Source organism: Psittacula echo (assembly GCF_963264785.1).
Source record: "Psittacula echo genome assembly, chromosome: 3".
Classification (NCBI taxonomy): domain Eukaryota; kingdom Metazoa; phylum Chordata; class Aves; order Psittaciformes; family Psittacidae; genus Psittacula; species Psittacula echo.
Window position 1 is genome coordinate 68,460,253 of NC_137736.1, and position 27,190 is coordinate 68,487,442.

Genomic DNA, 27,190 nt, shown 5'->3' on the forward strand with positions numbered 1-27,190 from the left:
GGTTTTAAATTTAGGTTCCAAGCCAAAAAAGATAAAGGCCGGTAGAGGATTATGTTGCTAGGTGAATCATTCCCAATGTATGGCATATGTATTAGATGGTATTCTTTTTAAATGTCTCATGGTTGATGGCTGAAATAGGATTTACAAAACTTCACTTAGTAGGATTCAGATCTGTGTACACTTTAAAACTTAGTCAAGTTTTACACGTGTCAACAGAAAGTGAGAAATTCTATGGTTTGTCTTACACAGATAGGTTTGATGTTGGAATGATACCTTAGGCTGAAAAATCTGTGGTGCTGCAAACTACTTCTCACCATTTTGTTAGTTTCTGTTTGAAAAGTGCATTCGCTTAGATACCCAAAGCAAAGAACAGCAGTGGGAAAGGTGAACAATGCACTATAAAGGACAGCGTATGTTAAAGCCAATAAGAGGAGTTTAAAATTTATTATTATTGTTAATATTATTGTTGTTATTATTAGTTAAAGCCCAGTCACAGTTGAATGCTATTTTATTTTGGATTGGGAGTTCTGCCAGACTCCAGCCTGTCAAAGCTAAGAAGGCTCAAATCAAATCCAGGCCTATTTCTGCAGCATACGAGAATCCTGGCTCCCTGCCTGTGGATTCATTCAGGAAGACCCATCTGGCTTTTGATATTCTGCAAGTTTGAAGCAGTTTGTTTAAGGAACCTATGCAGTGAGATCGCTGGTGAAAGCACACATAACTGCACTTCTGACTCTTCGACTGGTGCATGCTTTCACATTTTCATTTTGTGCTGGTTCTTGCCATCTGCTTACCTACTGCCTCAGCAGCAGTTGGTTTCTATACCTGACTGGATAAAAGTATAAATGTGGAGTTGGAACATCTTGGCTCCTTTTGAGGATTTGCAGTCCCATAGCATTCACTGTCCACACTTCAGTTGCTTTCTTCATGTTTAATTAGTTTCAGTTTAGTTCAGAAGCAGTCTAGCTTAATCAGTGCACAACGTTTGACCGTCAGGTTTTTTGGGGGTTTCTTTTTCCAAGGTATTTCCAAGCAATATAGGTTAATTGAACAGGGAAGGTTACGTTGGCAGACAAGATTACTAGTCTGTGTGATAAATATTTTAGATAATATAATTTTTAGTGGTAATTGTTCCTTCTATCAGACAGTTTTCAGGCACTTTCTGAAGAAAAACAAAAGCTGAATAATCTTAATACATTTATTGCATTATTGTGGTCTTTTCCATTCTGTGGATCTATGTGTGACAACAAGACAAGCAAGACTTCATTGTGCTCCTAGGGCCTGACTCAGGAAACTGTCTTTACTCAGAAAAACTCATGTTGAGCATGTGCTGAATGCTGAATATTTTGCTGAAGTGGAACGAATTTAAGCATGAGCTGTCTTGAACCAAGGCCAGAGCAAAAAGGCTTTTTGGGGTTGGACAAATACAAATCTCTCTGAAGCCTCATTATGTATTTTTTTATATATATATATATAAAAGAAAATTATGTCAGAAGCTGTACAGCCCTGTCTGCGTTTGGAAAGTCTTAATTTTCATGCAGCTTGCCAGTAGCCAGTGTATCCATTCCAATGGTGATCCCTTGCATTGGCTGGGAAGGCTCAAGCAGGTCTTGGAGGTCTGACTGCACCAGTAGCTCTGCTGGAACTGGGTTTTCTGTGCTTTTGCTTGCAGTTCAGTGTAATGTCAACAGCACATTTCCAGTGGTGACTGACAGCTGAGAGCGACCCAGCTGTTCCCAAGAGCCCAGGTTACCCTTCTGGGAGAGAACTCAGTTTGCAGCAGATGCACAGGTTGAACCTCCTTATGGTAGTCTGAACAAAATATCAGTATCTCACAGGCGCTGGGCAGCAGCTTAAAATTGAGTGTCTGTAGCTCCAGTGGGGTAAAATTGTGTGGCTGGAGCTCCACTTGTTCGCAGCCATCTGCTATACCTGTCTGATTGACTCTTCCACCCGGGGTAGGGATGTCTGATCTAATGTTGAATGCACTTCTGGACCTTTACAGGAGGATTTTAAACTACTTGAGTGTCAGTTTAGTGTAATTTGAGAGGTTCAGACCTGCAGTGGGCCAAAAGCTGGTTCTTGATAGGACAGATACTGCTACTGCTTTGGAGGTGGCAGCAGCCACCAAGTTTTATTCTTCTTCTGGGGGTCGGTCAAACTTTGGAAAAGTTGATATTTAATGTAAAAAAGTAGGATCTCCACTCTTGCAGGTGGCCGAATCTTGCGTTTAATGTGAGATGCAAGTGCAGACTGATTGTCGATCTCCCATTTGGATTTTTGCTCAAGGTTATTTTCTCTCACCCGAAACCCATCGTTTAAATATAAAGAGGAAAAGGATACAGTATAGGAGTGATAGAGGGTTCTGACTGGATCCCGAAACCTTTGCGTAACAATGATTTGCCAAAATACGTTTGGTTTGCCTCACAGGGCTGTTACTGATTTGGCATAACTTTCGCTAAAAGTTGTGAGTTAACAACTTGTTCTACTCCCAGTGTTTGCTTATGCAATAAGCAAGTGGTATACAATATTACATTTTCTAGCAACTGCAAAGCAGCTGGGTTTTTTTTGTTTGAATTTGAGATACAATCACCAATTATTAATGTCTCATCAAGTAACAAGACAGTCTCCACCTTCTTTTATAGACTTTGCTTGGAGCATGTCTTGAAATAAGACTACAGGTGCAAGCAGATTGAACTTAAGAGGAAGAAGACTGCAGACTTTGGTTGGTATCCCTGTATTGTGGCTGACATAAGATACTTGCTTTTGCAATAGGAATGGCAGGGAAGAGCACAGAATAGCACAGTGATAATACAGTGTGGTTTTATTGTTTCTTTCTTGTGATTTACAGTGCCCTTTTAAAGAAGTAGTTCTTTGGCAAATGCCAGCTGCTCTCTGTTGGCTTTCTAAAAGGGAAGACTTCAGTGACTTGTGTAAGAAGCACACATGATTTGGTTTGACTTTCTGTTCTGTGCTAACTACTGCTCTGCATCTTTTCAATAAAGCACCGTCTTTCTTGGGTTTGGCACACCCCACCTCTGTGAGCATAAGTCAAGTAGAGCACTGGTTTTATGTTACGCTGAATTCATGGCAGATCTTTCTTTGGTTTTAATTTGTCTTTTTTTTTTTTTCTTTTTTTTCAAAAATCCAAACTATATAAATACCTGATTATCTTTGCTGTGAGAGCAAAGAGCTACTTTAAAATTCCCAGTAGCATATTTTGAACAACAATTCTTTAATTAAAACAACATTGGTCTCTTCCTGTATTTCATGGCTGGCAAATGGGAGAAAACACCAGTGTTAATATCAAAGGGAGTCAGTTTTCATTACAGTAATGGTTCAATTGTGCAATGCTGTAGGCAGTGAAATTTAATATTATTGTGACTTGTATTGTAATTGTAGGATGACAGAGGAAAATGGATTAAGTTTAAATATAAGTGTACACAGCAGCACATGGACTTTGTCAAATGGAAGCTGAGGATTGGGGCAGGATGGGTCCCCCTCTGGCTCTGTCATAATGAATTAGTATTTTGTAAATAACTGCCCACTAGACTATAGATTTATTACCTTTTGCAGATATATGTGGACACACAGAGGCATACATGGATTCTGTACTCACTGTAATTGCAGCATGGAGTTGCAGAACGGGTTTATGCCTGTAGGCTTGCGGGGTATTTGAATGTCTAGGCTTCTTGTCTTCACCTTTCATGAAAATATTCTTGCCTGCCAGTTGATGAAGTGTTCTTCTGAAGGATACACCCATACTTTCAGTTGAAGGATTGCTAACACATGGGCGACCTGAGACTGGAAAGTCCTTTCTCATTCTTTTCTTCCTGATGAATAAAGCCAAATTCAAATTGCAGATGATCTTTGCTTTAGAAAATTGTGCTGGAGAGACAACTAGTGTTAATGAGCAATATCCCTCTCTTTCCCAGTTGCCCATATACATGCAGATGAAAATGGAAGACAGTAATTTAAACCATCTATTACTGATCTCTTCCCTGGAAGATTAGGGACAATGAAAGCTAGATGTTTCATTTGTTTACTGTGGCAAGTGGAAGATGTCCCCAAAGCAATGCCTAATAGTCTACTAGTATGTAAACATCATGCCCTGTCGTTTTACCCCAATCTCTTCAGTGCTTCCCAGAGGTATATTCATGTTGAAACCTGTTCTAATGTTAAAGTGCAAAAGGGGGCAGTAAAGTGCTATCCAAAAAAATGTTTATTTTTGGAAGGTATCTTTTGTGGCAAAAGTTGCATTTGTCAGTAAGTTTATAATCTCCTGCATTTAAAATAATGATCACATGAATATCTTGCTTTTGAAAGACTTATAAATGTGGCCAAAGCTTATTGTCAGGCATTGTGGGAACAGTGTTTGCTGTGTGCATTTCCATGTCCTGTCCTTTTAACTCAGTCCTGAAACATGCTACATATTTGGAAGGAATCAAAGGCTTTCCTCAGATATATTTAGGACATAGCTATAAGAAGCACTTCTGAAAGAATTCCAAATTTGCTAATCATGTCTGGTTCTCATGTTGTGCATTACCAGCACCGCTTTCCTGGAAGAAGAAAAAGCAACAAAACCAATATGAAAAGAATGCTGAGGCTAGGGGTTTCAGCTTGAAAGTACTGAAGTGTGTAGTGGTGGCATGGGTCAAGAGTTGGGCTCTCATCCAGACCCACATGCATCATTTGTCAAGAGGTAACTAGAAAGAGCAGCTAATTGCAATGCACCTACTGAGTGTTTTCTCTTTCAGAAATTCCTCAGAATAAGCCATTTATACAGATTGGCTGCTACTCTTCACTGCAGCCACTTGCAGTTTTTAAACTCTATGTAGAAAGCATGTTTCTGAGGAAATGCAGTAAAAAGGAGAATATGCCTCTGTGTGTTTCCATGGTTGTGCATGAGAGAGTGAGAGAGTGCAGTGATTTGAGGAGTGATTCCCTGTTTGCTGAAGCTCAGTAAGTCCAGTGCTTTTGTGAGGGTTCATATTTCTGTAAATGCTGATGAAATGTTAATATAATACACTTTAAAATAGAACACTGGTCATATCCATGCCCTTTTTTTGTTGGGTTTTTTCTTCCTCCTCTCAGTTAGAAGACTGTCCTGAAGCACATTAGCAGTTCTTTTGTGGTAACCGGAATTGATTTAGTAAATGGATCAGAATTCTCTAGTGCTTTAAGTACTTTTAGCTGAGCGGTAATTGCTTTCTCCACAATAACACAAAAAGTTAATTGCTATTAATAGTGCTTTGTGTGGAGGTCATGTATGAAAACTGAATATAAAATCTGTATTATTTTATAAAATATTCCTTTGTCAACTTTAGTAAAAAAAATCAAATCGTGCCTCTTTCAGCGTTTCAAGCCTTGCCCTTGTGGTAAATGTTCTAAGCCAGGCTGGATGTTCTTCTGCAAAAAGCCCAGTTCTTGTTTCCCATTGTAGAGAAAAAGCCCAAACAGATAGGTGATTGCTCTCAGAGAGGTTTTTTAAGGCAAAGGAAAACATGCTTCCCTTTTAGACGGGGAAAAACCGTGCATTCATTTTTGCACCCTGGATTTATGTTACGGAGGGGGGCAAAGCCCAAGTTGGTCTGAAGGTTTTAGTTGTGTAGGTGGGGTTTTTGCTTTGTACTGTGAGTGAGAGCCAAGCAGCGAGGGTAAGGGCAGCTTTCCAGCAAAAGCTAAATCATCTCTTGCAGGCGGAGATGGTGTCCAGTTGAAACAGATCTGCTGTCTTACAGCAAAACCATTCTGACGGCTGCATGCAGGCGATTGAAGCCAGGAAGCTGCTTCTGCTTCATGGAGGGACATGGGGAAAGGGGGTCTGTGGTCACCCCGAGATGTCATGATCCCCTGAACAGGAATTGCAGTCAGCTACCTCTGGTAGAGCCCAGATTGAGGTAGTCCTGAAGGAGAGACTGCGGCACCTCCTTTGGCTTATTTACTTTTTCCACGGAATGAGATCACATTCACAACCTCGTACATCACAGCTCTTAGAGTACCAGATTTTCTCTTAGAGAGAGTGTCTCCAGTAAGATGTATTTGGTGCCGGGTTGCAGGTGACCTTCCATATGCATGAAAGGTGAAAGGGATATGGTTTTTGCTAGTTACTATGTCTTAGCTGCAGGTTTTGTGCTCTCTCAAGTGCAAGGCATCTTTAGACTTGTGGCAGGCCATAAGCTGAATAGAGAAAAAAAGTGACTGCCTGTATCTTTGCAACAGCAACACACAAGTTATTTGTTGAAGGAAACCCATAGCGCATCTTTCTAGGAGACCGGTTAGAGCATATTCTGCCATGTTTGAAGAGGGATAGTATCTGTGGGTGTCCCTCTATACAGTGGAAGCTCTGTGCTTTTAGGACTGTGATATGATGGTACGATTTGATTGTAAAATCTCACAGGGCCATGGAAAAAAAGTGGTTTATTTGAGGAGAAGTGTATGCACTTTCAGCCCATCCTTATTTTATGCGTATTAGAAACCCTTTGTTGTATTTTAAATGCTTTCCTCTAGTATTTTGTAAAAGGTAGTGCAGTGAATTAATATATGAAACAGATAAAATTTCATACATCCCACTCGTTCCCTGTCCACTTAAAATTTTGAGAAGACATAATAATGCTGCAGAATCATTCTTGTGTAGGTTAAGATTTCCATTGTAAACATAGTGCATTGTCTTGCCCTACTGAAATCAATGGAAGTTTTGCAGCCAATTTCAATAAGAATAGGTCCAGGAAGAGGTACCAAGAAGGACCATCAGTTTGCATGGCTACTTGAGACTCACTAAATGGTGGCACCACTACCATCTTGTGTCCACGGTGGTGATTAAAACGAAATAAACACTTGACCATTCTCCTTTTCAGTGCCCTTCAAGCTTTCCCTCCCCCCACCCCCCCAACCCCCCGCGGTAGTCCGAAAGAAGATGGTCTCCTTTGGAGGTGAGGAAGGGGGAGGACAACGAGGTACCACAAACTCCCACCATGGAGTTTAGCTACAGTTTCAAGGGATTATTTCAAAGCATTTATGGGCTTGCAGCAAGTTTTATCACAGGGAAGCCCGAGCCCCAGAAAGAGGCTCTTCCCTACCAGTGGAAGTGAGAAATACAGGAGCTGCAGCTTTAGCAGCTTGTGTTATGGTACTTTGTAATCTGGCTTTGTATAATGTGGTATTTGCCACTAAAGATCTGAAGGGATGAGCGTGAATATATTTGTTTATTTATTTGTGTTAATTCCATTCAGTTTCTAGCCTGCAAGTCCTATTAATGCCAGTAACCATTGCTGTATGAATATTTTCATTAACTGCATGGAAAAATGATACATAAAAATAAAGGTCAGCAAATTTAATTTCTTAAATTTTATTTAAATTCAAAAATACCCCTATTTAGCATGTTCTATAAAACTTTGTTATAGTATTAAAATGATTTAATAATACTGCACTGGCAAAGAAAAGTAGCTTCCAAAACTCACTTTAAAAGATTTTAGTAATGTAAAATCCTGTACTTTTGTTTTCAAAGTTTCGTTTGCTAGTCTGTGTATAATGCCAGTCTGTCATCTTGCTGTGTCACACAATGGTAATTTTTTGCAGAGATTTCTCTTAAGAGCAGACTTTTCTTTTTAACCAAACTCCGTACCCATTTTCAGACAGACTCCACATAATCTTTTTTGGTTTTATTTTTTTCTCCTTTTTGTGAAACTTGCTTTTCTTTTGTTCCACAGCAGTTACTGGTCCTCTTCTCACTTAATCTATTCAGTCCTGTAAAATAAGTGCTTCTGCAAAAATGCATTTCAGGTTTACAGCTGGGTGCGTACCTTGTTATCCACATGATGTGTCTGCATATAAAGTTGAATGTGACAGCAACTAATGTGAAAGCTCTGTAGGGAGCAGTGGACTCTTATAGAGAGCTCTGGTCCATGTTTCTGGATTTTACTCAGTTCAAAGTTTTGGAAAGCAGTAAACTGGTTTTCGTCTTGTTCAGCAGGCTGTGATTGGTCCACTGCTCCTTCAGTGAACTCACTAGGAGCTTTTCCTGGAACTTTTACTTGCTTTGCATCAAGCTGGTAGGACTTACGCCTTCCTTAAATATTTCTCCTGTGGACAAAATGATACTCAAAAAATGAACGTTGTTACTTTCTCAAAAGCCAGATGATGAATGCATATACGGTTTTATGACCATTCCTTTTCAACAGTAAGGACGTGTATGTGGAATGCTATTCTGTATTCTGTTTCAGTTTGCCCTTGTACAAGTAACGGACTAACATACTGTGTTATTACTATTCATGACATTTCCTTAATAAAACTTTTCAATTAATAACTTTATAGTCAGGATGATAGTTAAAGTTCATAAAGTTAAGTGGGTAGGATTCCCCAACAGAAGGTTTCAGGCTGCATTGTAAGAAGCATCTTGATTGTTTGCATTTTTAGGGTTATTTTTGTTACATTAATTTAAAGCTAACTGCCTTCACCAATTAGTTCAGGTACGATATTAAAATGCAGAAATTCTCACTGTTTTCCTAGACTTACAACAAGTACTAACATGCTTTCTAAAATTGCATTCATTTTATAATTACCAGGATATAGTTAAAGATAAGTCTACATATATATATATTTATAGTATGTGTGTGTATAGCTAGTTTTGCAAGTTGGAAGAAGCATGACAGCACATTTGTTATATCAGTCAATACTGATTAACAAAATCTCTAAGAATTCGTTTCTCTAAGAATTTTATCTGTTAATAATTTTACAGTTTCAGAAGTGTCTGTGTAGTAAGGAATAGTAGAGTATTTCCGGAGCAGATAAAGTTTGGGGTTTTTTTTTCTTAGAAATTACTATTATGAAATTAGACAGGTTTGAGTGGTTATTACTAAGGAAGACTCCTTTATTGTTTAATAAGGTTGAATGTGCTAATTTCCTCTAAACAAAAAGTAGACTCTTAGGAACATAGTTGGGAACTGTGCATAATATAAATTCTGGTATTTGTGAAATTTCAGAGTGAAATTTAACTTCTCTAGGACTTTGACCATTAAGGCTACATTACTGCCAGGAATTGCTGGGCCTTAAATTAAGTGTGGTACAGAGAATTATTGTAACATTTGATGGTAGTGGGGGATGGACTACTTGGTTCCTATTTTCTGTTCATGTGTCATGTGACTTTTTGTCTAATATAATACTTTCAAGAAGGTTTTGGAACCCTGCATGTTGCTGTTACATGATAAGCAGTGTGAGAAGGATTCACTTCCATGGGCTTTGCACAGATGTCAGATGTCGCCCACAATACACCAATTTTGGGCTGACAGTAAAAATGCCATCTGTATCCAAAAGTGCCAGACATAAAGTGCATTAATTTCATCGTACAGCTTTTACTGTACTTTATGTACTTTTCTGTCCTTTCTCACACTAAGCACTAGGATTATTGATTGTGAGCAAGATTCTTTGAATGCTCTAATCTCACTATATATGACTGCTGAGAGAAATGAGTTGGGAACTCCCTAAGCTTTTCTCCTAAGTTTCTCTTAGGGCACAGGGGCCTATATTGGTATGTAGGTTTCCCAGTAAAGAACATTTAGAGTGGAAAAGCAGAAAGTTTGCTTTTTATAGAAAGCAAAGTTTCCAGTGCTGTTGCTACCCTGACTTCTTAAAGAGAGTGTTACTGTCCCAAGCAGCACAGCCTTCTCAGGACCAGTCTCAGGATTCTGAAAACTCTTCCTCCATCTGTATTATATTTCTGTTTGTGTAAAAAAAAAAAAAAAAAAAAAAAAAATTTTTAATTAGTTGAAAGGGCATTCCGATTTTTCATCAAACTTTTAAAGCCAGTTCATTAACTTTATTTTATAGATGCCAGCCTGCAAACATGTTGTAAGTGTTGATGCTACCCTGGAATGCTTACGTGCATATATTTCGGTACTTGCAGAAATAAAGATTCAGGATTAATCCTGAAATTTTTGTTAACCTCTACCAAGGCTGGATGTTTGTTGTTTGTTTGTTTTTTCCAGATACAAGATTTTCAAAAACAGGATAGTGAAACAGTAGTCTTAATCCCCCTGGCATTTAATAAATAACTTCAGAAAATGCTTAGTACCCAGCAAATGCTTTATTTAAAGTCTTCATGAAAATACAGTAGCAAAAGTATTACACAGATGCAGGAATAATAATCATGCCTACTACTAATCAGCCACTGTAAATTTTGTGGTTGAACTGGAATGCATGATGTGAAACTTTTATGTTCTCTCCATCCCTGTTTGTGCTTTATTGTTGCAAGGAAATAAGGCAAGTAAATTGGAAAAATATCTTTCTTGCAGAGGTCACGATCAAAAGTGCAGACTGTGGAAAAAATTTGAATACAATCAAGTTCTAAGATTAATCCTTTCATTTTCAGCCTTTTTTCTTTCCTAATCCCATCAGCGTTAGATCCTGCAAGTTCAGAAACTCAAGTGGAAGGAGATTTACCAAATTTAGTTCTAAAACTGCACAGACTTGGAGCCATAGCAAGAATATTCCCCTGCCATAAAGTCTAACGAGTGTATTGGTGTAAAGCTCTTATAAAAAGTAGTTTTAGCTGTCTGTTGGGGGTGGTTCTGTCCTCTACCTTTTATGGGGCAATTCCTGGCTACTTATCCAAGGCACACAAATGTAATTCCTCTCTGGTAGCTGTTTCTGAGGGTTGCCTGGCATGCCGTCTCTCTGAACGTATACTGTTTGTGCTCAGAGTTTGTGTGGGGAATGTATACCGCTGGTGCTTCATTACACACATACGTATGTACACAAAACCTAAGATTAGAATCAGTATTTTTTGTTTTTCAGGACAGCTTTTAGGTCATATTACTGATAATGACAGAGGTGCATGTTTCTAACCTTATGAATTTCATATTTATTATGCATGGGAATCTAAATTGATTTAACAAAAAAGATTTGGTCTCTGAAATGTCATGTGTTTCCTATTACATATTCCCATTACGTGAAGAAGAATTACTGGCAAGGAGAAATATTTACAGCAGTGGGATCATACAGCGACAAGCCTTTGTCCTGTCATGCAGATGGGGGAATACAATTAATTTTCATCTTTCTCATACAACACTGCTGTGCCATGAGCAAAGTAGAATGTGACTGTGATCAAGATAAGGTGGTAAAGTCAGTCACAGGTGATAGAGGTTAGCTCAGAAACTGTGTCCTTTTTCTTTTTCCTGGTCAGTCAATCCCCGAGGAGAGCCCGAATCAGGATCCGTGCTGCTCCCTTGGGAACATTTGCTGGCTGGGGTCTTCCTCCCACCGTTTCCTTGGCGTCCTTGCAGAGCTAGCGTCTCCGTCAGTCATCCCTCACCAGGCTGGTGACTTGGAGGAGGATGCCTTCCTGCCTTTCCACCTTTCCTTTTGTTTAACCATTTCAGATTTTGGGAGGTGGTAGTCACCGCATTCTTTTGGCATGCCCGAAAACCGGAGGAGGAGAAGCGGCTTCTCCTTGCCTCCAGTGCTTCTCAGTTTGAACGGCCATGGCCAAGCCTAGCTTCCGTAATCTGGAAATCACGTTGCATGGCACAAAAGAGTGCAGTGATGTATACATCAACAGCCACTTTTCTTGCCATAACATTTCATTGTTCTTTTCCCCTAAATCTGTAATTACATGTCTTTGTCCTGCTATGTGCTGCTTCACAACAAATATAATTCTCACACAGGGTTTGTGAGTGAAAATAATCCCACTCAGTTAGCACAGATCATAAACTTGCATTGTGTGGGAGCAAGCAGTTTTAAATGATGAACTTGAAATTTGGGGTGTTGCATTGTCATTTTCTCTAACTTAGTAAGTTCTCCTCTAGCACTACTACATGCTGGTGGGCTCCTTTTGCTAAGCCAGAGGCTGGAGGTCACCAGCACCAGCTTTGTTCTGGTTGGGCCTTAATACTTTTAAATTAAAGTGTCCAGGAAGGCTGCCTGTGAATAAGCTAGATTTACTACATGTGCTGTTTAAACGCTAGCACTTGGAGAAGGGTGTTCATTAGGCAGCAGTTGTTTCAGTTGTTTTTTTCAGGCCAATTCTCCTTTAAGGAAGATCTTTGAAAAAGCTGGCAGGCGGGAGAAAGAGGAAAGAAAGTCAGTCTTTTAGGTCTGCATTCGAAGACGTTGGCTGTAATTCTAAAACACGCACTTCTTGCCCTTAATTGGAACAAATATATCTTACAGAGAAAGAAACAAACAAACCTGCTGTGGCTTTTGTCCTTGTGAGACCAAGGCTACTCGTTTTGTGGATAAATCAATATTATAAGTAATTATTTATATTTTTCTTTTGTGAAGAAGTGGTGAGGTTTGCCTATTAATTAGTGCAAGTAGCATAGATACAATATTGAGTCTAACCCCAAACATTAAAGCTCACTGCCAGTTTGTGTAAGAAGTCTTCATCTGCAGTAAGGCACATGCATGTTCCATGTTTAGCACAAGAAATCATGATGGTAATGGTAGAGCTGGAGAGAAGAAATTGCAGTGTAGCAGTCACACTGTCTTGGAAAAGTGTTTTATCAGAAGCATGTGGGGTCCTTGAGTCAGGTAGATCTCTGTCTACCCAAGGTCTGTAAACATGATCCTGGTGTGTCACTGACGTTCCTTTGTTTTCCACTGGCAATATCAATCAGTATCTTAATATGTTGTTAAATTTTAATGTCTGAGTTGTTTCCCTTCCCACATGGCTGCTTAGGGGGGTTGAAAAGATTATTCTCGTCATCCTCCTATGTCCAAAATTAGCAAAGTATGTGCAAGAATAGTAGAAATGTTACCAAAGCTGAAAAACAGGATTGTAGCTAGTACAACAGCAGATGTTGTACTAGCTGCTGTAAATGGCCAAATGTGGAAGAAACAGCAATGCCTGCCAGAGACATAAAACCTAATAGAGTTCCCAAAACTGAGATAAGGATTAGAAGACTTAATCCATCTGTAATTTCCAAGATCTAGATAAACATCTTGTTGATATTAAGTTGAGCCAGGCCCAGATTATTAAGATCTGGTTTGCTCAGTCATTTTGGGTTTGGAAACTGTGTATTTGTTCTTTTCTGTCCACTGCAATTGCTACTACTCTGGATGCAATTTTATCAAGTGTCTCACATTTTCCCTTTTTCTCTTCCTCCCTCCCTCCCTCCCTTTTTTTTTTTTTCCCCCTATGTTTCCACCTCCTCCCTCCCTCCCATATCCTTCCCTCCTTTTTTTCCTGTTTCAGGTTCCTTCCTGGACAAGGATTGGTACTATATCCACAGATAGGAGACAAACTGGATATTATATGCCCAAAGGTGGACTCTAAAACAGTTGGCCAATATGAATATTATAAGGTCTACATGGTTGATAAAGACCAAGCAGATAGCTGTGCTATTAAAAAGGACAATACACCTCTACTCAACTGTGCCAAACCAGATCAAGATGTTAAGTTTACCATCAAGTTTCAAGAGTTCAGTCCTAATCTCTGGGGCCTGGAATTTCAGAAGAACAAAGATTATTACGTCATATGTAAGTTCAAAATTTCAGTTGTTGATTCCTTTAAATATAATTGTTCTTTTGTGTGTTGTACATTACAGGCATACTAAAAAGAATGTGAATGGATTTGTTGGGGGTTTTTTCTTTGAAAATATTTTCTTGTCAGCATATTTTTGACATTATTCCTGACTTCCATGGGGCCTCTGTCTCTTTTTAGCTTGGTTCGTGTAAACCAAATTAGATTGTACTTCTGTGCCTGTAAAGGGCTTCTCCTGTGCACGTATTGTGTCCTGTATTGACCTTGCAAGTTGTGTGCAGCTAAACCGTGATGTGTTTCCCACTCACAGCTCTGGTGATGAGCCATGCGATTGGCCTTACACTTGAAAGCTCTTACACCAGGAGCAGGATTAGGGTGGCCTGGACATTCTGAGCTGAGGCATCTTATGTGAGATGGCTGGCCATTACTCTTAAGTGATCCGGAGTTTCTAACAGGAAACACCTTTGGTTACTTTGGTGCCAAACTTCGACCGTGTAACTTCTCCACAAGGGTTACTGGTAGGTTCTAGTTGAGCATGACTAGCTACAGTCTATACCTGCCATGTCCGTATAATAGCTGGGAGGGTTCTTGGACAAAACCTAGACTAGTATGATCTTGAATTTCCTCCATTTTCATGGGTCTGGCCTTGTAAGAAGAATGTGTGTGACACAGGCCTGTGTCCAGCAAGATAAACTTTGTGTGAATTGTAATCTGATCAGGGATTTATAGCTGAAAACAAGTCTGGAGGTAACCGCTGTGTTTAGTGATTCAAATTACTTACGATGTGTAAAGTTAATGATGTGAATCAGGAGTTAGCATAAGCTGAGACCTCAGCAGTACAACAGTGATTTACATTAGCTTAGGTTTTGTCATTATAATGCTAAATGAGCCTGCGGGCCTCATTTAGCTCCGTGGGGACTTCCGAAGTCTTGACCAAGGATCACCGGCTAGTAGGAGATGGACAAATTCTGTGCACTGCCTTTTCTGCAGTTACAAAGAAGTAGGATCCTGGTGTATCTTACTTCATGGAATCACACAATAGTTTGAGTTGGAAGGGACCTTTAAAGGTCATCTAGTTCCAACCCCCCTGCAATAAGCAGAGACATCTTTATCTAGATCAGGTTGCTCAGAGCAAGGTCCAACCTGCACTTGAACACTGCCAGGGATGGTGCATCTACCATCTTTCTGGGCAACTTGTAGCGTTTTACCACCCTCATTGTAAATAGCTTCTTCCTTATATCTGGTCTAAATCTACCCTCTTTTAACTTAAAAACAGTGCTCCTTGTCCTGTCACAACAGACCCTGCTAAAAAGTTTGTCCCCAAACACAATTCTATCTATAAACCTTGAAAATTGGAGGGCTGATAATTATTTTATGTAATGGCTGCCACTCTAAATATGTCTTAACTTCTTAGTTAAAAATAATGGTAATTTTACAAGTGCTCTGAGCAAGTACTTTTAAAATGGAAATGGAAATGCATTTAATATAAATTAATGCTCACTTTGCAGTTATGCATAATAGTACACAGACACACTGTGTATAAAACAAGTTGTATGTCACAGAAACTTAAGAATTCACTGCATTAAATATTAAATACAGAGATTACCAAGTAACAGTTGGTGAGAGAAAAAAAACACCATTTTTTTGTTTTTAAGGTTTGACAAATAGATCGCTTAGTATAGGCACTTTCTGTTCAGTCAAGGGGTATATTGAAACACGATCCCACTTACACAGCATTTAGCTTTGACAAAATTCCCACTGAAATCCAGTGAGATTTACCAGGGTAAAAACTGCAAGATTAGATGTTGAAAAATAGTCTGTAATTCTAGTGAAAATGTGTAGTATAAAAATGACCATGCTCAAATAGTTGCCTGTAATAATTAAATGTGTTCAGTATTGAGTGCTGCTTTTAAAAACATTCACAGCAGACCAGCTGTAGAGGAACAAATGGCACTGTTACAATTATTACCTGAAAATTATAGGCACAAATTGAGCTTTCTGATACCCTGTCAGTTCTGTCATATCTATGTCATGAATTTACCCAGAGAATTATTAAATATGTCTCATTTTCATTAGTTTTGTATAATTATTTCATTATAGCAGTAAGGTATAATAGACGTTGCATTTCCTGGAAGATTACAGTATAGTTTGGTTGAAAGAACTTTCTCAGGCTTCAGCTTAATGCCTCAGAAATCACACTGGCCTTGCAGTAATACTGGAGTGCCTTAGGATATTACTTTCCCTGCTCATTCTGGCATAATCAAATGGCTAATCTATCACTATATTGCTAGCATACTGACCAAGATGCATCAAGGCTACCCATGCATTTTAATAGGCTGGACAAAAAAAAACCCCAATCCTTAAAACCCAGCCATCCTAAAGCTAAAATGCTTTTCTGTCATTCAGGGAGAAAACAATGAACTCAGTGATGTTGGTCTCAGAAACACTAAGAGGGAAAACTAGGCCAGGGCTCAGTTAGGACACCATTTTACAGAGATACTGGAGCTGGTAGGATTTTAACAGCTTGTGTTCAAAAGCTCATGACCCTGACACAGCCCTGTCAGATGCAAGTTCTGGTAGTCAGGACATTTACTGTGATTTTTACTAGTAATATAATGCATCTTAATCAGGTATGCAAATCAGGCCATAAATCATTTGCATACATCTCTGTTCCCAGGCCTGTAATTTAACAGGTGTACTGGGTCTCCCACCAACTCTGATTCTGTCCCTTCTCCTTCCCCTTCCCGTTTCTCTTCCCTTTTTCCTGTTTCTGTTGCCCCCTTCCGCTTTCTCTTTTTCCTTTCTCTTTCCTCTTCCCCTTTCCCTTCCCTTTGGTAATTTCGAGTTTTGTCTTGATTTGCTGTTTTTTGGGGGGTCTGAGGGTGCTATGAAGTGAAGGCAATGATGCATTTTATGTGCCAGCTTTTGATTTTGAAGTGTTTTAGGATCTTGTATTCCCCTGACTAAGAGGCATCGAACAAACCTGAAACAAGAATTCACTTAGCCCAGTGTCTTTGTAGTGCTTACTATGTCTGTGTCTGTAGCCTAATCTCATGTTGTTTATGCTGGCAGGCTGTTGTCAGACCTTAAATGGTTTATGCATCATCATGTACCTTTATCATCTTGCCATTATTTGAAAACACGGTTTGTTTTTCTAAGGTAATAGTATGTGGTTTGTGGAGCTGTATTAAACAGTAAAACCTCTATTCAGATTAGGGTTAGTCATTTTGGGATGAGGAGTTATAACACAGGATGAAGCAGCTTCCTGAACCCTGTGTACCTTTAGGGAAATGTGATTCTGCAGGAAGTCTTCAAGCCTTAGTTTTTATATCATCCAGATATATTCATGATAGGTATAGCAGAAGGAGATGTTTTCTGCTCAGTACGTCCCGAGGCCTAAGTATATAAAGACGCAACTTTTCTCATTCCACAATTCACATTTTTTAAAAAATGTAAAAGTGTAGATGAGTTTCTGATACCTGTTTTCAGATTTAATGGTACTTTAATTCAAAAATAATAAAATCCATTTCTTGACAAAATATTCCTTAATATGAGTATCAGAATCAAAAGAGTTAATTCTGTGAACAGCAGTACTTGGAAAGATGATACTGAATGGTATTGTGGAAGTGAATAAATGATGTAACAGAGTGTCCTGGCTTTTCTATTCTTTGCCATCATCAATTTTTTGTTCCTGGGAAATTAATAGATTCATTTTCCTCCAGTTACCTGATTTCTTTTCAGCAGAACTGGAGAAGGTCAAATGTACTTGAGATCTCAGAAGTATTAAAGTTAGATTATCCTAAAATATGCGACCATTTAGCTAACATATCATAAGTCTCTAAGGAAATCTTTAATCAGATGTGTGAAGGAAGATACATCATGCCCAACAATAAGAATATCTGTGTGAAGGGCAAAGTTAAGCACAAGAAGAGTGTGCAGATTTGCTACTCTTGATGTTTGCATTAAAAAGTCTTTTTATGTCTTTGCATGGTTAGGGAATGATGTGTAATTTTGTGCTGTTGTGGATTACTTGGAATGAGCAATGAATATCTTCTCAGTATTTGGGGATTGATCTGGAAGTACTTGGCTCACGGTGTAAATGCTTCACTGCCTCTCTCAGATGCAGGGAGGGAGGGAGGGAGGTGTGTTAGCATAGTACAAGCATATATAATATGCCAAAGATGTTTACTTTGGGTGAACAGGAGTAGTCCTGAATCCTTCCCAGCAAACTTGGCCTTTAGTCAGAGGGCACAGAGAGTGCGCTGTGATATCCTGGGTTTGCACTGAGGGAGCGCCCTGGGGAAGGGAAGCTTGAAGGAAGCTACACCAGAGGGAGAGGAGCAGTGCTGCTTACCTTGGAGCACCGTCACACTCCTGACATATCTTGGCCAAACAAGCACATACTCTACTCATTTCATCCCTTCTTTTGCATAAGTAAAATGAAGGTTATGCGCTAGCATCATCAGCATTAAAAAGATAACCCACCTGCAATGAAGCCTGCACCTGTTAAAAATTTCTAAAAGAATGGCCTGAGCCTTGGGATGGGTCTACACATGGTCCTGGAAGAGGTTCCTCTCAAATGCTTGTTCTGCCTGGGCCTCATTAGCCAAGCTTGCTGAGCTAATGATGCCTTTTGGCTTTGACATTGGCAAAATTGAATACGCAGCTTTCCTTGAATGTTTTTTGTCAACTTTTTTCAAGTGACCCACTTATGTAATTGGCCTCTGGCTTAAATTAAAAAAACATACATATATATATTTGTTCCCTGACTGATTTAAAGGTTTATACTGGCTAGTAGCAATACATTGTGGATAACTGCTTTAAGAGTGCTGGGGCTTTTAAAATTGAAACAGTCATTCTGAAACTTTTGCATTAGCTGGGTTTGAAAAAATCACAAGGCTTTTTATGTTTTCACTTTGTCATTCTGTTACAATTAAAGGGCAATAACTGTCTGAGGAAGAACACATTAAAGGACAATATAGATTGTGCCCTGAAATATGGCTCAGCTGGGAGGAAAAAATCTCTCTGCATGGCCAAATAGGTTTACATTAAAATGTTATTTCTGTATTCTGACCAGACAGTTTAAGTGCTGGCTAATCTGGCTGTATGGGCATTCTGACACCTCTCTGAGGCAGGTTTCAGTCCACAGCCCTCTGCAACCTCACAAACACCCAGTAAGAGCTACCCAAAAAGAAACAGTAGGGTTTCTTTTGTTTGGAGGTTAATTCCAAACTAGCCAAAACAGGAGACTAAAGCTATCAGAATTTCAATTAAATTTCTTTTGCAGCAAACACATTTTTCATGCTTTTTGTGAAAGACTCTGTGGTCCCACAATCAACTGTTATTTTTTTGGTGGTGGTAATGAAAGCCTATGTGATAATAGCCGTCACGATTCCAGTTGTACACAGATCACATTTTTTCTTTCCCCTCTCCTCCTCCTTCCTTGGAAAATTAGATAAATGATTTCTTTTTAGTGTAAAATGATATCCAAAGGTCAGTCTTTGACTTTGCTGAGAGTCTTTTAAGGGATATATCAGCAATACCACTTAGCTGTTGTTGAATGAAGTATAAATACAGCTCAAACAAATATTATTGGAGAAAAAAAAAAATCACTGTCTGTGCAGCTTCAGATTTCTAACAGAGTCTAAGACCTACAGGATTAATGGAGTCATGGTCCTTTGGGGTTTTGTCCCAGACCACATAGGTCTTGTAAGAGAATAAGGCTATTTTAGATTGATGGACTTCGTTCATATTTGGTGCCATTACCTAGGCAATACCAACCGTTTATCTCCTTTAAAGCAGACAGAGATAGTTCAGCAGGAAATCTGTTATTATTTCTTTATTCCTAAGGGAAGGAAATGAAAGAGGAATGCTCACTTTTTTAATTGATGGCATCTAGTGAAAAAATGCATTTGTTCTCCCCCACATTCCCAAGTATTCCATATAAACATGGAATCAGATTAAAATGAAGAATAATCATTCAGACTGGAAGAAAGAATTATTCAGGAAATACTCAGGAATTAAACCAGTTTTAAAACTTCATAGGAAGCTGTTTGATATTTTTAGTCACTGTTTATTTTTCTCCTTTTTTTTTTATAGTTCCTCATAATTTAAAAATATTGGAAATACTGGAAAAGCACACTAGCATACTAAAACGTATTTAACTTTCACTTTGTCCCTAAGTTTGGTGATGAGTATTTATCTCATCAAGTGGGATCATCAGTCTTTATTTTATATAGTTGCTCATATAGTATCTGTTGCATATTACAGTATTTTAAGTCTTAAAATAAAAGGCCAGGAACTGTGTAAGTAATTATAGAGGATTTAATGAAATTGATTTTAAATACTTGAAAATGTTTGTCTCATTAAAGTCTTTACATAGCTGGATTGGAGAGAAATGTACTTTGGTCTGAGAACTGTGTTAACTAAAACACAAGGTTGAAATGGTTGAAAAACAGGGTTAAATGTCAGCTTGGACCTTCTTTCCTGACTTTAGTCAATCCTGGGAGCTTTGCAGGAAGAATATTCCAGGATTTATTTCTGATAAATCAGACTATAAAACTAAGCCCGAATGGGCAGTCTTCCAGTTGTTCTTTTTCAGTTCCAAGGGAATCATGCAAATATTTCTGTGAGTAAAAGCAGGATTAGGCTTAAGGAGGCCTTAGAAGTTCTTGGAGAAGAGTCCGTACTAAGCTGATAAGGCTGTTTTTAAAAAGCATGTTCGGATCTTTGTTAGCATGATTTATCTGTTTTCTGTTCAGTAGATGAAGACAGCAGAAATAACCGCAGCAGCAGACTAGTCCTTATGTGCTCTCTGAGCTGCTGTAAGAGAAACAGAAGTCTGAATCCAAATCCTGCCAGGGAAACCAAGAAAGATTTGTTTTTCAAGTATCTCATGTTAGCACATAAATGCATTAGACCACAGCGGTGCGGTTGATCGCAGAATTGTAGAACGGTTGACTTTGGACGGCACCTCTGGAGATGATCTCGTCCCCTGCTCAAGCCCTTGCTCAAGAAAGCTGAACTGCAGCCGGTTGTCCAGGACCACTGTGTCCAGCTGAATTTTGAAGATCTCCAAGGATAGAGACTCCATTCTGCCTGAACAGCCTGGTCCAGTGGTCTGTCACCTTCACATTTAAAAAGGTTTTCTCAGGTTTAAACAGCATTCCCTATATTCCAGCTTGTGCCCATTGGCTCTTGTCCTGTCAGTGGGCACCACTGAGAAGGGTCTGGCTCTTCCTTCTTTAGTCCCCCCACCAGGTATTTATACACATTGGTAAAATCCCCCTTAGCCTTCTTTTCTCCAGATTGAACAGTCCGAAGTCCTATACATATGCTCCAGTTCCTTCATCATCTCCATAAGCATTTACTGGACTTGCTTCCTTAAGTCCATGTCTGTGTCGTGCTGGGAGCCCATGACTGCACCCTGCACTCCAGTTGTCGCCTCACCAGTGCTGTGTAGAGGGGAAGGATTACCTCCGTTTGCCTGCTGGCAGTGCCCTGCCAAATGCAGCCCAGGAGGCTGTTGTCTGCCTTTGCTGCCAGTACGCATTGCTGGCTTGTGGTCAACTTGGTGTCCACCAGGACTCCAGTGCCTTTTCTGCAAATCCACTTTTCAGGTGTTTGGCCCCAGCCTGTGTTGAAACTCAGTTCCACCTGCCATCCAGAGGCTGCCACAGCAGATTTGGTAGCAGAATAAAGACATTCTTGAAAAAATTTGTGTAGCAGAAGGAAAATTAAAAAAAAAAAAACAACAACCAAACACAACAAACAAAAAATAATATACTACTAAAACACTAGTGAAATATTAAAATATGTATGAACATAATTATTAAAAGTATGGGTTCTCCTGCTTAATTACAGTTTTTCAAAATTTCACCCACTGCTGGATTAACATTCTCATCCCATCGGAGTTTCTTAAAATGAACCGAGATGTGCCTATATGATAATTTCTAAAGAAGCTAAACCCCTTAATTTCTTACAGCGAGTATTTGAACTAGAGGTCCTGTAGCACCTTGGAAATTCACATTGCTTTATTTCAGCAATGTTCCCTCATTAAGTTTTGCTCCATGGGTATTCTAAAGCTCTAAACACAAACATAAGCGTACTGCAGTCAAAACAGTGCTTGACTTCTGATCATCTTTGCCAAGCACACAGTCATCCCATAGTATCATAATTGATCTCAGTACTAAGGTGCCAAACTCTGTGTTGCTGAAGGATGGTTAGATGATGTAAATAGCTTTTTGTGTTTTGCAATAAAACACACTTTTGTTGTGCTTGATGTAAAAGCAGGAGATGAAGGTATTCTTTTATTGAAGCAAACATGTGGAAAATTGCTCTAGATTGTTGTAGTACAGAGCATCTCCCCTGAAAAAAATTAGGTTCATCTATAGGGCAAACTCTGACTGTGGCACTTTATTGGGGTTACTTCTGGACTCTCTGTGGTCAAAGCAAATAACATCATGTCCATCTAAATTGTTCTAACCATGAGACTGGCACATTTTTTCATCTATAGTGTTATATTCTAAACTGTCACTAGGCATTAATTCAGTCACTGGTGAAGTCCTACCACCTAGAGATGAACTCTGCCTCAAAATGATGTTTTCCACTTCAGTGCTGCTCGTATAGCAATTACTGGGTCATTAATATCATTGCATGCAATTAGTGACAGTCGAATGAGCAAGAGGGTTGTTATTTATTTAATATGAACTTTCACTATAACCCTGCCTTATCCAAGTGCTACAGACAGAAAGCAGAGAGATTTTCAAGGCAGATGAACATTCTTCAAGAGTAGGGTAGGGTTTGTACAATACAGAAAATAGGTCTTCACTTAATGTTAAAGCTTCTGCTTTTGTTCCAGCAAGCTGGCTTGTCGTTAGCAATAATCAGTGTAACTTGAATGCTAACTAATTCTATTAGTTCTGTTCAGCTGAACTGTTAAGCAAAGCTTGTTGTGGTGGTGGGGAGATACTTCTCCCCATCCATGATAGACTTCTGCCAGTAGTGTGCTGGGAGAAAGGATAAACTTACGCAAAATACCTGTTTGTGGTTGGTGAAGTTAACTAGCTAGTAATCTGCTTTAGATGCATACTTTCTGATATACACTGAATGCATCATAATTAGTGGGCTTGCATCTGCCACAGTTACTTCAACGCTCTCAAATATATAATTTGTTTATGTAAACTAGAAGCAACCATGTGTGCAGTAGATCATTATCTGACATTTCTCAGAGTATGTGAAATACAGAGCTGAAATACTTTTAGAAATGCTTAACTGTAATGAAAGACTTAAATTGTCAGTCATAAGGATACAGTATGGAGACGCTTTTTAATTTTTGTATGATCTCTAAATTACTTCAAGACAACTTGCACTGAAGCAAGTAGGATTTTGTTGTGGGTGGATGCTGTGACCTTCTGTAATAGATAATAATTCAGCCAATAGTTTGCTGTTTAGTACACTTCAGCTGTGGTATTCCTTAACCCCAGAGATAAAGTGGTGCTGTTTTTAAAATTATAAGCATCAGAAACTCGTCAGAGCTCAACAGCTTTTTTGATGCTTTCCAACTGTGTCTTGCTCACTGTCTCTTTTTTGCTTTATGACTTTGTTGACATGAAGGAGTTACTTACTTGTTTATTTCTTTACCACCTGTACTCTCGTATGACACTCTGTATCCCTGGAATTAATAAAATCATTCTGAATGTAGGAAACTTTACAAGAACTCTGTCCGTATTTTGTGCTTAATACTTGGATGGTCCTTCTCGGGTGGTATGAGATCCTGGAAGGGAGTCTGTGGATTTCCAGAAGTGTGCCTGGAATTAACCAACTGGTATATAGTAAGGTGTATTGCAGCACAGAACTGATTGCCCTGTCTTGCTTCTGTCCTCCACAAATGGAGACTTTTGTGGGGAATTATATAAAGACTCTTGTATCAAGAGTCTCATCTAAGTACCACAAGTCACACAATTCGCCTTTGGACAAGATACATTTTAGAGCAGTAGTTAGAAATGTTAATCACAAGGTTTCACTGTAAAGCCTTTGTCTTCTTCCAGGCAAGAAGAGGCCTGTTTTTTATTTACTTCATTTTGTTCTGGTTTTAGCTTAACTGGGAAGGGCATTGCTTACTTGTTGTGCAGAATATGATTTGTGGATCCCGTTTAGATACAAATCCTGAGACATACAACAAAGGACTTAATTTTAAAAAAACACAAGAATGAGAAGTGGAAAAGAAGGATAATTCTTGTCCTTTTCTTTACATGGAACTCTTGCCTTGTGTGTGGATAGAGGGGAAAAAAGGCTGCCTTCATCAGTATTTATAAATACTCTATAAGCTTTAGTTTAAGAGAAAAACTTAATTTGAAGAAATGTGTGGAATAAGACTGAGAGAATGAGAGTTTCTGAATGGCTTTTAGGTTGAGAAACTCAAAATCCTGCTCCCACCTTGACTTTGCAAGTAGGACAAATGAAAACCAGACATGTTAGAAAACTGCAAATTATTGGTAGACCATTTTTACACATTTTTCATGGCTGTCTTGGTGTCCTGAATTGTATTAATTGAGCCAGTTCAGCAGGTTTTAATCTTTTTTATTAAAGACTCTTTGTCTTTGTAAGATCAGTGGAAAAGTTAAGATGTGATTTTATTGTCTGTAGATAGCAACACAGACAACACAGTGACAGTACTCCATGCAACTATTCATAATGCATTTCAGTTTTAGCACTTACAGTCCAGGTTTGGCACTGCTGATAGTTAAATTCTGGAAGGCAATTTCTTCTTTTTTTTTTTGTTTAAGTGAAGGGTTCAGTGTCAGTCTCACTACAAGTAAGGGTAAACTGCTGGTAGTAGCTAGTAGTAGAAATTGGTGTGTGTATCTTCTCTCTAAACTCTCTGCAGCTCACCCAAGCTTTTGCCAAGTGTTTGCCAAGCTACCTGTTCTTTGGTGAGCGTACTGAACAATTTTTTCTGGTTGTTTCTGATCTCCATGCAGGTCTGGCGTTGCTAGTAAGTGGAGTAAGAAAGAAAGAAAGAAAAAAAATCATTTAATTAAAACAGTGTTTCTATTACCTCAGCTGCCTTGTTCTTCATCCCTGGTTGGTCTAGAAACACCTCTGTGTTGTGATCTGTGATTTGTGGTTTTGCAGTGTGTGATTTCTGGTGTTCTTAAACCTGTCCCATAAATTTAGATAATTTATGGGAAAGAAGAAGTATTTATTTGGTGCTTTACTAAGACAGTCATTAAAAGGACCAAAAGGAGATGAAAGCAGTCAGAGGACAAATGCATGATGCCTGACCAAAATAGTGTTCTATTACTTCGTAAAATAAAAAAAAAATCAAAAACTTTATGTGTGCTTAGTAATCCTGTGAGTGCATGTGAGATCAAGTGCAGCTTTGCTTTAAGAATAACTTCTTACTGCTGTTGGATCTAAAGCTTTCATGGATTTTTTGCTGCTGTTCAGGCTCTTCTATTTCATTTCTAAACACAGCTGGGGAAAATTGGAGGCGGGTAGGGTTATCGGATTTTATTTAGCTCTGATTTTGAAACACCTGTTTCCTGATGCTGAATTCGGGCAGTATTTAAGGAAAAAAAAAAAGGTGAAAATCACTACCGTCAGACAGTATGATCTACCCCAAAGAAACTTGTAATTCTCATTTTTCTATTAACAGGCCCATACCAGCAGCAATTAATTCTTGATAACCTCGTCAATGATGTGCCTTTGATACATGGCCAAATGGCTTGTATTGTCAGCACAGTAAGGGGGGAAGCTAAACCAATTTTGCCCTCACCCATCTGTTGGCATCACTCATTCATTCTTATAGTCTGTGGAAACAGGAGAGGTCACAAGAAAATTAAGTATGATGTTCATAATTTCTTTCTTTAGCTATGTAGTGTTGGTTCAAAGGATGTAACATTTAATTTGCAAGTTGGTAATGTTTCTCATAATTCTAAAACATAAAAGTATGGGTAATAATTGTGGCAGAATTACGAGGCTGAGATTTTTGTCTGCTGTTTTTTTTCTTTAAAGTAATTGTGATGGCATTTTTTCATTTTGTAATGTGGGTTTTTAGGAGTGAAGGAAGTTGAATTTTTGTGACTGTGCCTTCATTTCTAATCTCTTTGTGAATGAAAAGCTATATACAGGCACAAATCCAGCGGCTTAATTCTCCATCTGATTAGAGCAATGTTACCAACCTGATAGGTTGGAAACAGCCAAGATCCACGCAGTGGCTTTGCCTCCTGGGAGGCAGAGTAATAACAATCAAATGAAGACATATTAAAATGTAATATTACTTCCTCTCCATGGGGACTGTATAAGAGTCATAGCCAGGAACTGTTCTTGTCAGCTGACTCTGTTTCGCTCACTGATTCTCTGCCTCTGCATTTATGACTAATGCATTTCGAACAGTAAATACCACTTGTGAAGTTTTGAAAGCAAATAAATGTAAAACATTATACATTGATTTACATGACTTGCAGGGTTTTGGGGTGTGGGGGTTTTTTTGTTTGTTTTTGTCTTTTTTTGTTTGTTTTTTGTCTTGTTTTCTTTTTGAATAACATATATTTTGAAGAAGAAAAGACAGAGCTGGAATGCAATCCTTTGGTCAGAATAATTTCATTTCCCCTTGTGTAAAGGAGAGGATATGTTAAGGCACTGTTTTACGAAACTGAAAATATATACTAGCTTCTTGAGTGTGTATCAGCAGACTCTTAACCATAATTTCATAACTAGTCAATTTTTTCTGAAAGTTGAAAACCCATCTTAAATTCCTCATAAAATGGCAGCTGCTGATGTATTCAAGGAATGCGGGCACACAGTGTCTGTGTATACAGAGCTCAAACATCATTTTTGATTGACTGCTGTGAGCTTTGCCTATAAATTAATTATGATTTTGTCAGAAAGTCTTAAAATTATTAGAGATTTTAGGGCAGTTATATGTGTTTATTTGTAGGTGTGGATAAACTGTCAACTGAATAATTTAGTGTGCTTTTGACTGTAATTATTAGTTTTGTAATTGACACCAGTGGAACAGGACAGGTCTCAGAAAATCAGAGGTACCTATCCGTTAAAAGATTCAAAAATATTTTGCTACCTGTTTAGCAACATTGTACTTGAATTTAGTGTCCTATGTGTTGCTGTGTTAATACAAAGCGGTGTGGGATCCTGAGAACATTTAATACTCATGGAAAACTGTGTCAATCTTTAATGATGTTTATTAAAGTCAATATTCAAGTAATATCTCATTTTCTTAGCACTGGGCTGTGTATGAGTAATTACCTCTATACAATATATCATTTTTTAGACCTAATTAAAAAAAAAAAAAAAGTGCAAACTGTTCTTTTTTATATATGTATATAAAAATAAACTGGAGGGAAGGTCTAGGTATTGATCATACAAACACACCGGGGAGTAGCTGTTCCATTTTAGACACAAGAAGATTGTGTTACGTTTCTGTGTTTATACCCAAAACTCCTATAACAGACCCTGGTGGGTTTTTCTGAAATATCCTTTCATTGTGAGCCGAGCTCCAGGTACAGGGTCACTTTGATGCAGAAGTGAGAGTGCGGTGGAGGAGCCTACATGATAGTGGGTATAATTTTCATTTGGAGATCAATATAGAAAGGCAGTGGCAAGTGTTTGAGGAATATTTTGTGCTCACTCCCTTGTTTGACTTCTGTCCACTGAACTGTCAGGGGGCATTAGCAGTATGAAGCTGTATTT

The 27,190-nt window shown here is 38.6% G+C and overlaps 1 protein-coding gene across 1 annotated transcript in view; it reads left to right on the top strand.

Moving 5' to 3' along the window:
- Positions 1-27,190, top strand: part of EFNB2 (ephrin B2) — a gene marked incomplete at both ends in the record, with an annotated part of 41,321 nt that overhangs the window by 8,450 nt on the left and 5,681 nt on the right. The window contains one exon of the mRNA XM_080612882.1: positions 13,190-13,473. Within this exon, the coding sequence (XP_080469008.1) occupies positions 13,190-13,473 (284 nt within the window). The remainder of the gene's footprint in view (positions 1-13,189; positions 13,474-27,190) is intronic.